Source organism: Pleurodeles waltl, chromosome 6 (assembly GCF_031143425.1).
Source record: "Pleurodeles waltl isolate 20211129_DDA chromosome 6, aPleWal1.hap1.20221129, whole genome shotgun sequence".
Taxonomy (NCBI): Eukaryota; Metazoa; Chordata; class Amphibia; order Caudata; family Salamandridae; genus Pleurodeles; species Pleurodeles waltl.
Genome location: NC_090445.1, coordinates 984,869,691 through 984,882,839, shown reverse-complemented (window position 1 = coordinate 984,882,839; position 13,149 = coordinate 984,869,691). Strand labels below are relative to the sequence as shown.

At 44.4% G+C, this 13,149-nt stretch overlaps 1 protein-coding gene across 1 annotated transcript in view; it reads right to left on the bottom strand.

Annotated features, from left to right (window-relative positions):
• KIF20B (kinesin family member 20B) overlaps window positions 1–13,149 on the bottom strand; it is a 434,415-nt gene that overhangs the window by 148,496 nt on the left and 272,770 nt on the right. The window contains exon 24 of the mRNA XM_069239865.1: window positions 6,061–6,186. Coding sequence (XP_069095966.1) covers window positions 6,061–6,186 — 126 coding nt within the window. The remainder of the gene's footprint in view (window positions 1–6,060; window positions 6,187–13,149) is intronic.

The following is a 13,149-nucleotide window of genomic DNA, read 5'->3' as shown; positions in this document are numbered from 1 at the left end:
ACGTCCTCAAACAGAAGTCAGTGTGGAACAGCAGAGGGGCACTGCAGAACAGCAGGAGGTGTATAGCAGAGTTGTATGTGAACCCCAATACAGCAATATTGTGGCACTTCAGATCAGGATTGGGGGTATAGCCAGAGCTGTGTCCCAGCCCAGTGCTGGAATAACAGAAAGGCAGCGGGTGCGGAATGAGAAACGGAGCGCTGTGTAATTCTTGGTATTGGAATAATGGGGCACTGCAGGTGAAGGTTGAGATGCACTGACAGTTGTATGTGGAGTGCAGTACTGGAATAGTAATGGGCACACAAAGTCAGAAGTGAGGTATGTTAATGGAGCTGTGGGTGGAACCTAGTACTGCCATGCCCGCGTTGTCGAGTGTTAGCCTGGAGGTGCCCTGGTGAAGCTGCAAGTTGGGCCCAGTATGGGGGTGACACTGCCTCTGAACCACAGAAGCAAGGAGTCTTGAAGGGCGTGTGTGTGATCCTTAGTATTGAGAAGAAATGTACACTGAATGTTAGAATTGATGGATTCTGGCAGAGCTGTGCTGGTTCCCAATAATAGTCGTGTTGGATGTCAGACTTGAGGTGCAGTGGCTGAGCTGCATTTGGCTCTTTTGGGTCCAGTATTGGCTTGGAAGTGGGATTGAATATTAGAACTGAACTGCTGCAATTGAGGTGTATGTGAGCGGGGTTCCAGTACAGGAAAGGAAGTGACCTCACCAGGGTAGAACTGAGATGTACTGATGGAGCTACACCCATGATCCCAGTACTGGAATAGCAGAGTGTATTGGCACTGGTAAGTCTGAGGCCTTGGAGAATGCGAACAGAGGTGCACTGATGGAGCTGCGCCTGAGGCCTCAGTAGTGAAGTACAGTGTACCGACTGCAAGAACTGAGGTGCTCTGGCAGACAGCACGCATGGGGTTCCTGGCACGGATGAGGGCTTGGAGTGTGTGAACTGAGGTGCACTGAAGGAGCTGCAAGTGGGATCCTAGTATGGAGCAGAAGTGGGCACTGTCTCTAAGGATTGCGGAGCCCTGGTAGAGGTGGGTGCCTAGGCTATAAGCAATTACAAGTGATCCTCCAGGCTGGCACACTTGGTAAAGAAAATCCAAGCCAAAGAAGGGTGGGAACCACGCAGTTAAGAGAGGATGCAGAAAGCCCATAAAAAGACCAAATGTGACCAAAATAGCAGTTCGGTTTATAGCCTTGTTTACAGCTAAGCTCAGAGCAAGAATGCTCTGCAAATGAAAAGGGAAAGCTTCCCTGGACAGGAGCAGGAAACAAAGTAAGTAAAAAAAAAACAAGTCCCCTACAGACCAGATAAAGAGGACAAGGCGTAATTATACAGTAGTTGGCCCCTGCTCTGACACAGGAGGGACAAAGAGGCATAACTGACCACTAACAAGCAAGGATTTTTAAATGACACTGAAACTAACAAATGAAAAGCTGGATGCCCTCCGCTCGACCTAAAAATGGGCTATCTCCTAGTAAAATGCCAAAACTGTTGAAAAAATTGTTTTTCTGATTAAAGTGAGCCTGTTCCTGAAAGCTGAGAAGATGATGATTTTAGCACCGCAAACCTTCATTGATGCCATTTGCAGGGAAAACACAGACGCATTCTTCAACAATTTTTCGCCATTTTTCTAGCAACGAAAGGGTTAAGTCGGTCATGATTATTTCAATATTTAAGATACATGAAATACGCTCTTCCGCTTTGATTTATTGTATGTGTGGTTCCATATCCCAATTGCTACATGTATTAGTCTAATGCCATTAAGCACTGAACTCCGCTATTGGCAAAAATCAAAACAAAAACAACTTCCTTAACATCGCTCAAAAAGAAAGCAGCTTAGTAACGTGTTACAATTCGCAGCCCCGCCCAGCTCCTGGGCAAGCAGCCAAAGAAAATGTACACAAGCATGGCAAAATGTTTGAATTTTTTTTGTAGAGTGTACAAACACAGATGTTTCTTGGTGCTTTAAGAAGACAAAACTTGCCATGACCACGGAAAGACTGGAAGATAATTATTAAAAACCAGGTTTTCAGTTTGGGTCTAAAACAAGTACAATATATTCCGTGCCAAAAATTAAAAATAAGATAGCTTCTCAGTTTTGCCGCAGCTGTAGAAAAAAAAGGAGTGCCCTAAAGGGAAAATTCTTGTCCTAGTGTTTCAGGCAAGAACAATCTGAGGAAATGCAAAGATCCATAGAAGGTACTGTAGGAAGCTGGCTCTGAATATACTATACAAGAGTAAGCCATAGTAAGCACAGACTCCAGTGGATCCCCAAAGGCTTTACAGAGCCTAAAGTAGATAACACTCATGCTCTCTTCTATGCTTATGTGGTCGAGCAGTTATGCTTATCTGAGGGTAGAGATAAGCATTTGTTGTACAAACAGTCAAGAAATGAGGCACACACTCAATGACTAACTCCCGGCCAATGTTCATGTATCAAAAAATATACTTTGTTACTTTATTTCAAAATGATCTTTGTTGCATTTTCAAGAATGTATCACTTTCAAGTATCAAATGCACTTTTTTAGGACTCACAGATAAAACAGTTTTCAGTTAAGTAATACTTTTCAATTTCAGAGGTAGGCAATGCAATTGTCATAGAAAGCAATGGAGTCCTAAGGGTGGAAAAGTAACAACACAATTTGCAACTAAGTACTCGACTTACGATCCCAGTCTTCGGGAGTTTGGGTGTCTACAGGGAAAAGTTTAGGAAGACACCAAAAGTGAACCACCAGCAACACCGGGTCGGATGGGTGCAGAGGTCAAAGTTCAGGTCTGGTGCCCAATGGAATCCTAAGGAGACTAGGGGCACTTAGAAAGAAACAGCTTGCAGGTCTGAGCTTCCAGGTCCTGGAGGGGAGGTGGGGGGGGAGGGGGGGGTTAGATCAGCATTGGGGGTGGGGGGAGATGTAGACTATAGGTCAGCACTAACCACACACCCTCAGTGGCACGGGGTGGCCAGGTGCAGGGTGCAAACACAGCATCAGGCACCCAATGCTTTTCAATGGAGGAACCCCGGGGGTCACAAAGAGGCTGCAGGCTTGGTCCAGGGAGTCAGCTGAAGACAAACTGCTGGACAGGTAAGTAGCGAGTTCCCCAAGGCTAGGGGGCTGTAGGTGCAGGGGGGTCCCTCTGGATTTGGGCTGCAGGTGTTGTCTTGTTGGTCAGGAGGGGTCAACCCAGGGTGGACTCCAGGTCGTAATCACCTGGGTACCTTCTCTGGACCGGAGGGCCACCTGGACTCGTGCTGTGGGCTTCATGTGCAGAGTGGGCAGGACTTGCAGATCCAGGAGTGTCTGAAGTCCTTCTTGGAGGTTTGATTGCGGACAAGGCTGCTGTCCTTGGGAGATCTTGGTCCTTGGATAGGCAGGCAGGCAGTCCACTGGGGCTTTGTAGGGGTCACTGGTCCTGCAGGATGTCGCCTTTTTGTAGCAGGAGCCTTGAAGCTGCATAGAGGCTGAGGCCAAGTCAGTTGATGTCTGGAGTCTTTACTGCTGGAGTGGCTCTTCAACCCTTCTTTAAAGTTGCAAGGAATCTGAAGAGCAAGCTTCAGGGGAGCCCCTAAATAATAGATTTAGGGGCAATACAGGAGTCAGAGGGCAGTAGCCAATGGTTCCTGAGGGGGGCTACACCGTTCCTCTGCCCATTCCCTTTGGGGAAGGGGCACAATCCTAACCCTATTGGCTATGTTCCTCCAAAACAAGATGAAGGATTCTACCAGAAGGGGTTCACCTCCCCTTTGGGCATCCCAAGGGTGGCCCCAGGTGGGGTGGACACTCCGCCTGCTATTTACTAATTTTCCCTGCTTACTTGCTGCCAAAAGTGTGGCTAGGTCTGGAGCGGCGGGCATACCCTTGGAGGGCCGTGAGGCAGCAGAACAAAGGTCAGGAGCTTTTCAGACTCCCCGCCAAGTGTTACTGTTCCTACAGGGGTGTGTGTAGGAAGCACCTCCACTCACAGCAGGCTTTGTCCCCGACCCCCGAGAGCACAAAGGCTCTCACCCCATCGGGTCAGATATTTGTCTGGTGGTGGCAGGCTGGAACAGACCCGTCAGTCACACACTAGAGTTGAGAGGATTTCAGGGGGCATCTCTAAGATGCCCTATGTGTGCATTTTACAATGAATCCAACACTGGCATCAGTGTGGATTTATTGAGCTGAAAGGTGTGATACCATACTTTCCAGCATTATGTGAAACCATCATGGAGCTGTGAAGTTCGTAGTGACAAACTCCCAGACCATGTACTCAATATTGCTACACTGCACTTACAGGGTCTAAGAATGGACTTTGACACTGATCAGCATATTGCTCATGCAGCTATGCCATCACCTGTTGCATAGAGCACTCTGCTTTAAGGCGGTAAGGCCTGCTAGAGGGGTGACTTACCTATGCCTCCGGCAGTGGTGTGTGGGCATGGCACCCAGCGAGGGATGTCATGTCAACTTCACATTTTCCTCCCCACAAACACACACAATCTGCGATGGCATGTGTTTGGTGAGGGGCTCCTTAGGGTGGCACAATACATGCAGCTGCTCTTATAGACCCTACCTGGCCACAGGGCCCTTGATACCACTGGTACCTTTTACCTGTGAGCCAGAGGTGTGCCAATTGTGCAAGCAGTGGTACAGTTTAGGGAAAGGACACAGGTGCTGGGGCCTGGTTATCAGGATCCCAGCACATACTCAGTCAGTCACGTTAGCATCAGATATCCAGGCAAATAGTGTATGTGTGTGTGTGCCGGGGGAGGGGGGAGAACATACCAAAAGGGGCACTTTCCTACAGGTACATTTTTGGGGAGAAAGGAGGGTGATATGAGGTATAGGGCTGTAAGGACAATTCTTAGGCCCTCAAAGTTTAAGATTAAATGGGTAACCAGTTGAAGGATGGCTATACTTGTGTAATTATGCATCAACTGGCAGTTTCTATAAGCAGTTGTGCCATACTATTCTGAGCAAACTGTAGTCACTGCAAGATTGTCTGGACATTTAAGGTAGATTGAGATGCACGGTCAAGAGTGATGGAATGATAGCGTTCTATACTGGCATATGCAGAGAAGGATTAAGGAAAGGAAGCATCATTTTAGCAGGCAAGGGTGTGGGCTTCCAGGGATAGGGTGCTATCTAAAATAACTCCTAAACTACACCACCAGTGAAGCAGGGACTGGATGACTGGCAATTATATCTGGCCACAAGTGTGTATCCCATTTCTTGACTGCTGTCGCAGAGGTAAGTAAGATGTCAAGTTTTGTTGGGTTCTTATTGCAGAAACTGTAGGTCTTCCATCCCCAGATGACAGTGAACGCCTCCCTTAAAGGTTTCCATCTTTGATTTGGAGATTCTTGCATCACAGCTAAGTTAAAGATAAGCTGTGTTATCAGCAATCATGAAAAAGCGAACCCTGCTTGGTGGAGCAATTGGGCAAGAGGCCACATGTATATAATGAACCCTTGTGGAAACCAAAGGTCTATGTCATTTGTCTTGAAGAGTAAGGAGAAAGAGTGACTACTTGTGATCTACCCGAAACAAATGTTTTTATCCACTTCAGGACCGTACCACTTACACCAAGGTCTTAAGATATCAAATGCAGCCAACAAGTCTAAGAGGACTAGTGTGTCATTTTCTTCTTTATCAACAAGATGGTGAAAATCGACAGCTGACGTGAGACTCGGCACTGTTATGACTGGGATGAAAGATAGCTTTGGTGCCCATCCATTGTAGCTTTTTGTTGGTCTACCACTGTCAGAAACTTCTTATAACACGAGGTCCAAAGTAAAGGGAACAATGCTTTTGTCATTCAGAGATTTGGTAAAGACCATAAGTTACACATCATACCACATCAAGTGAAACAGACACAAGGTAGGAAACCTACTTCAGAAACTCTGCTTGGTTGCAAGAACATTATATAGTTGTGTGGGTGTCATAAGATAACAGATTATCGCTCCACAGCCCTCTTCCCTTTTTCATTGATCGACAATGCAGAAAAATTGAGGGCCAATCCTAAAAAAAAATGTGCACTTCAGTTATGGCATTTCAGATTGTTTAGTACTTGCCTGAAGCCAGTTTTGTGACCTCTTCTGTTTTGGCTTCAAGAGCCTGATCCTGTTCCACTTGAGTCTGTTCCTGCTCCAAAAGTGTCAGCCGCATGTCTTCAATTATTTTTTCTTTGGCTTTAAGATCTAAATGGTAATTTGGAAATTGAAAAAAGGCACTATAAAGATGACAATTATTACATTTTCTAGACTTCACAACCTAAACTCAGAGAAAGCTAAACGTTGAAACAGTCACTGGCTCATTTTTCAAGGCTCCGGAAAGCATTGCCTTTAGGTATTTTAACCAGGCTCATAAGACGTATCAAGTGGGCTTAGAGAGACAGCCAACTCTGTTGCTGCACAGTCATTTTTGTTTTGATAAGGAAAGGCCCTTGTTCATTACATGAATAAGTTTAATTCAAATACTAAATTGGTAATGAAGACATTTACATACAAAGGTTCATGGACAGCTTTTCTTCTGAATGTGCAACAAAGGATCTGTATATTTTCTTAAGTTAATAGAGTGCGCTCATCTATGTGGTAATGAACACCCCCTCAAGAGGCCAGGATGCACACTCCTAGACATCAACCATGACTGCATAAGTAGCCGCCAGTTAGAACTATCAAGAAATACCTAGCAAGTGATACATTTGCAAGTGGATCTGCAAAATCCAAAGCTAGTTTCTTTTATTTGCCATCTGAAAATTGAACGGGTAACACTGGTGTATCTCTCAGCTTCCAGTATTTTTATGATAAAAGACACTCTCCATACTAGCTCACATTCCTATTCACCTGGGGATCCATTCCATGTTGTCAAAATGAATTGCACATAATGTTCTTAATTGTGGTACAACCAAAATGTCCATAATGTACCAAGGATATCTCACTATCAAACAACCCAAACCGTAGAACAAACTTCTCCTAATAATAAATCTGAATCCACATACAGTTTAACAACCTGCCCAAAGCTACATACTACACTTACAAGTGTATATCCTGCGACCAGCCTTTAAAAAAAAAAAAAAAAAACTTAACATGTTGCTATGTCTTGTCCCATTGAAAAGTCTTTCCATTTTTCTTCACTTTCAAGTCCATTGAGACACACTTCTACAGCCATTGCAGCTATCACACACTCCTCCTTTGACACACTGTCTTCCTGCCTACTCAATGTTAACAGTGACAGAAACTACCCTGGTATTTGTGCTCTCCATGATCTACTCCACATCAAAAATAAAAGCATGCAGTTTTGACAATATTCTAATTAGTCTTACACAAGCATTTCTTGTTCCCTTTTAATTGGTAGATATGTTAATATTTCATGTTCAGTATATAGCTTAAATCGTGTACCCCATACATATGCCTTACATTTTTCAATCACCCATGAACATGTCAACATCTCCCTCTCTATTGTGGTATATATTCATTCATCCGCCTTTAAACTCATACAGATTGTTGCCATTTGTAGGAAGCTGGCTCTTTATATATCAAATTGAGATATACCGTGCAAAGAGTCCAGAGGTTCCCTTACTAGTGGACAGGGGCTTACTCTAGCAATCCCAAGGCACTCTTTTAGGGTGTAGCATGGTCAAGCAGCCTTAAGGTTATCAGAGAGGAGTGTTAGACATCTGCAAATGCACACACAGTCCACAAATAAGACACGACTCAGTAAGGAGATCCACACCAATTTACAACAATAAGTATCTTTATAAATGTTTAGGCACCAGAATCAACACCATCAAGTAAGTAAGTTTTGATAGAGAAATACTTTCAGGTTTCAAATGTCAACACTTAGTGTATTTTTCAGACGCGACAATATTGTCCTAGGGTGGAAAACAAGTACTGCATACAGGTGTAGTACAGCAATTTAGGGGGCTAATCTCCTGAATATAAGGTAAGTACTGGGCAAGGGTCAAAGCCAGACCAACAGGTCACACTGGGAGGCAGTGGGGCTGCCGGGGGCATAGGTGTAGTACGGTGTCAGGTGCCCAATGTTAGTCAATGGGGATCGGTCCGGTTGAAAAGATGCTGTAAGTGAGGACTGAGAGACCAGTCACGTGGAACCAGCAAGTGGGCTCAGTTCGGGCGATGCTTGGGGACATAGGGACAAAAGGGGTACTCTTCTAAGTCCAGGGAGTCCGGGTGCAGAGGACCGTCAGATTTTGGTCACCGGAGGCAGTTGAGGGGGCCCACAGGAACATGCTACAGCCATGGAAGGGAGGAAACAGTCCTGCTGAAGAAACACGGGGCTCAACTCCCACGAGCCTGGGTGATGCAGGGACAACAGTAGTAGTCCTCTCCTCACTTCAGGGAGTCCAGGTGCAGTAGACCGTGATGTTTCCATCACCGGAGGCGGTCGCAGTTGGGGGGCTGTGGAAAAAGGTTGAGGGCTCCGCTTGAAGGTCACTGTGGGTAGACCCATGATGGACTTTGTCTCAGGAGAGGCTAGGGAACCACACTGGCACCACTGTCCCACTTCAATACGAACTGGGGGGCTCAGGTGCAGTGATGCGGTCTGGTGTCAGGTTTTGGGGCGTTCCAGTGTGCCTTGGGCGACTGCAAGGATGCATTGGAGCAGCTCCACTACTCCACAGGAGTTCCTTGTGCTGGGGCGAAGGTTGGCAGTCTTCCCGGGTTTTTGGACGCTTCAGCAGCTGGAGGATGAGGCATCTTTGGCATGAATGTCGAAGTCAGCAGGCATGCTGGCAGAGTTGGCACTGAGTTCATTACTGGTCTTCAGTTCCTGTGTTTGCGTCTCTAGGGTGTTCTTCATGTCAGCGAGATCCAATTTCCTGGTGTAAGGGGCCTGAAATTTAGGGACATTTAGGGGAGTGTAGGGTAGTAGTCAATGGGATACTTACCTTTGGGGTCACTACGCCTCATATGACCAGTTCCTGTGGCAAGTGGGTATAATCCTGTCCCAGTGGACAAAGTTCTGCCATCCCCAAGACGGCAGACTTTCGAAAGTTATGTTCCTATCAGGCAGCTCACCTTAGGGGTGAGACTGAGATGAGAGGTGAGCACACCTCTCAGAGTAATGATTTTTCCACTCGTCCAAGTGGCAAATAGGTCCCGGTGCAGGGGTCAGCATCCTCTTTTGAGGGAAGACAGATCTTCATATCAAGCTAATATAACTCTCGATTACAGATGTCCCAGTAATCCTATTATCCTAATGAAACCCATCAAAACATTGTTGATAACAATAAACAAACAAACGAAAAGAAGCTAGATTTTGGTATTAACATTTTTGTTTGGTGTAAAAAAAAAAAAATAATAATAATTTAATGAGGAGACGACATAAAAGGTGCTATATTATTGTACTTACTTTTAAAGGAGACCGGGATTCCCATGCAGATGTGTGCAGTGAGTGAATCCCCTCCAATCACGTATAGGGGTAGCTGGAAGGAACCCTCATGACTTGATGTTGCCTTTGCATCTGTGTCTGCCACATGATATGGTTATGAAGGCAGAGAATTCCCTTATTTGCACTGCTCATTTGGGACACATTACAGAAATGGCCGCACAAGCGTCTGCAGCCCCTTCTATAATATCAAAATGCCCTGGGGACGGAGGCATGCATACCCATTGCGCCCCTTGGGTATTTTTGTATAATGCAGTCTATGGAGTCCCATCTTGCACAAAAGAACTTTGGACTTATGTCTATTTGTGAGCAGTGGTTATTGCCCAAAACCAAGAGAGGCATGTGAACAACACAACAGACAATCCAAAGTATGTGATGGAGGCTCTAATGCCTTGACGGCAGTGGCGTAAAGAAACTTGAGGGGGCTCCCCTGCAAAGTACATGGAGTACATGGTGGACCCACACAACCCCCCCACCCTCCCACCCCCAGTACTCGGTCAGTCAGAGGCTCTCAGGCCAAGGTACTTTGCTCGGGGGGAGTATAAATATAAGTCTCCTGAGTCACACTCACATCATTGTAATATACAAAGGTTTACAATGCGTAAATAATTTACAGTTCTTCCTCTATCAACGATGGATAAACACAGGTGACAACGTGCACCCTGAGGATTATTAATACAAAAGTAAGAGCTACCTTCAGTAACAATATTTTTGGTGGATAACTAATCTTCCAGCAGATTCAACACAGAGTATCCACCCAATAGCCAATAGCCAATGGACATGATGGCACTAGCATCTAATAGGTGACAGCCTTTGCACTGAAATCAGTTCCTGTTTTTCTACACCTCCCTGATGTGGCCCAAGGCAACTTCTCAGGGCTGCAAAGATGACAATTACCACAGCTTCTACAGCAAATAGTTTTGATGTCTCTTTTGAAGGTTTCAGAGTTCAAGCTCGGGTGTAACTATCACAATACAATGTCTCCATCAGATCCACATGAAGTCTGCAAGTGGTGCTGTGTTTCCGACCTTGCTCCCATGGCATGAACGTTTTGGGCCCTGATGTGCCCACAGGCCATCAGTGAGCAGGAGGCCAAATTATATTTGGCCAAGGCCCCAAGGGATGCACCAAAGTGTGCCCCTTCGACTACGGGTAAGCCTCCTGAAACAGAACAGTCTTCCAAAAAGAAACACAAAAGGATCCATAGGATGGAGAAATACTCTTCAAAGAAACAATCCAGCTCCCTGGACCGATCACAGTCACAGGTCCATCCCTAAACACCGGGCGCATCATTGATGCAGATTCAAAGCTGCAAAAGATGCAGCATAATTTCCCTTTTGTAGCTCCTGGACCCTGCAGGTCAATACCTTCTGATTGACCATATTGAATGTCTTTGGGACAGCTCCAGTAATCTACATTACTAATAGAACACTGTCATGTTCGGGATGTCAGAGGGTTCTAACCCAGACACCTCCAGACAGTGTGCCTCCACAGTCTGGTGTCTAGAAAGGAGGTCGAAGACCACAGACTATCCTAGGCATCTGGATTCCTACTCATACTGATCACCATGGTACTCAACAGGATATTGAGGATTCCCTGCACTTTGTGGGCTTTGCAGGAGCTAAGAAAGCCATGGCTGACATCTGGCAGGCGACCATATGGTCATCGCTTCACACGTTTGCTAAACATTAGTACTTCACGGTCCAAAGATACAGGGATTGACACTATGCCAGCACAGCGCTGCATGCTTTCTTTGGTTACTTTGCACTACTCGTTCCCACATCCCAGAGAGCACTGCTTTAGGACTCATTTCAGGGGGAAGAGATTTTGCAAGATGTATCGACCAGGACTAAAAGTTACATACCTTTAGTAATATTTCTGGTGTATAATTCCTTACTGCCCTTGCTCCTCCTCTGTTAAGTCAGTGCTCTATATATAATAGGCTCTCAATGTATACTAGCATGTGAGGTTACATACCTTTGGTAATATTTCTGGTGGATAATTCTTTACTGATCTTGCTCCTCCAATAACAAGTCATTGCTGCATATAATAAAATCTCAAGGTAGGTAAGCATGTTATGTGCTTCTCTCGTCACCATCATTGATTCTCTTTCTGTTCCTCTCTTCTCTCCTGACAAAAACAGTTTAAGTAGAGTTCTGGATCCACATCAAGGGGCTAAAAACAGAGGAATAACTGTTGGCGTGCAGAGGTGGCACCTATATGCAGCTTCATGTGCTGAGGGTGGAACGGAATCATAGGAAAGGTGATGGCACCACCCGCCAGCAGTCAAGAACTACTGCAAGAGACAAATGTTCAGCAGGAACAAAAGTAAAGATGAAAAAGGTAACTAACTATATTGCAGTGTTAAGAGGTTTAGTCAATACCTGCAAGTTCTGCAATTTGACCGATTCTCTTATAAGAGATCAACTAGAGTGTTGCACAGAGAGTGACATTTAGGGGAAATTATTAGCTAGAAATCCTGATCTGTAGGGTGCAACAGACACAGCAAAGAGTGTAGAACATATAGCTGATTATATAAAAGAAATGAAGTTTCCCTTTAGATAACCACATTCATGAGATCAAAGATCAGGGCAAAAGAGGACTATCTATTAAGAAATATGAGAATTCTAATATTAACAACATGGGAAAGACTCCCATAGAAAGTAAGTTTAAGTGCTACTGATTTGGTATCTCAGGACAAACAATCTGAGTTGCACAGCAAGGACAGCACTGTGTAGCAAACGTAATAGAAGGGGACACTTAACTAGAGTATGCAGGAATTCCCAGCGGAAGACTGTAAACAATGTAGAAAACTATGATGAAGAGAAAAAAAAAAAGTTGTCTTCCAAGTGACTGAGGGAAGTCATAATTTAATACTACCAAAATGTGAAATCACATTGGACAATACAAAAGTTGACCTATATGGAGATTCGTATGCAAAAATAATTATTTAAAGAGAGGATTTTTTGCGAGAATTGGTAGTAAAGTTATATCTAACCCAAATCTGACATAAATCGCATGGGATACAACAAGTTTCCTACACCTTTAGAAGGAATGGTCAATGCAAATTTTATTTAAAGACAGAACTACAGTAGGGAAGGTTTACATTGCATGAAAAGTATCAAATCTTTTATGATGGAAACATTGATGAGATTTAGGAGTTAAATTAGATCCATTGTGAGAGGACCCAGTGTCATTGACACAAAGATCAGAATGTGAGAGTTAGATTTTTAAGGAGTTTCCTGAAGCTTCTTCTGATGGGATAGGACATGTAAAAAAGTTCAACATTGAATAATATTAAAGAAGGATGCTAAACCAGTAATACACAAATGTAGACCAGTGCCTCTCATGAGAGAAATGAAAGAAAAAAATCGAGAAACTAAAATCAAAAGGTGTAATTGAACCTACAGAATGGCTGTCCCCTATTTTAGCTTCCATATCAAATGGTGCATGTGTACAGTTATGTATAGATTTTAGAGACCTTAATGCTAACATATAGGTGAGTTATCACCATTTATTTAATCTCAATGATGAAATTCTAACTGTGATTGGCGAGTCTAATTTCTTTTCAGTGACAGATCTTTCCTCAGACTATCATCAGGATGTACTTCATCCAAACAGTAAATCACTTAAGTCATTTATAACCCAACTTAGTGCATACAGATTTTGTAGAATGCCATTTGGGCCAGCTTCTGCTACCGCAGTGCTGCAAAGAGTGATGTAACAAATTTTAAAATGTTACTAATGTGTTA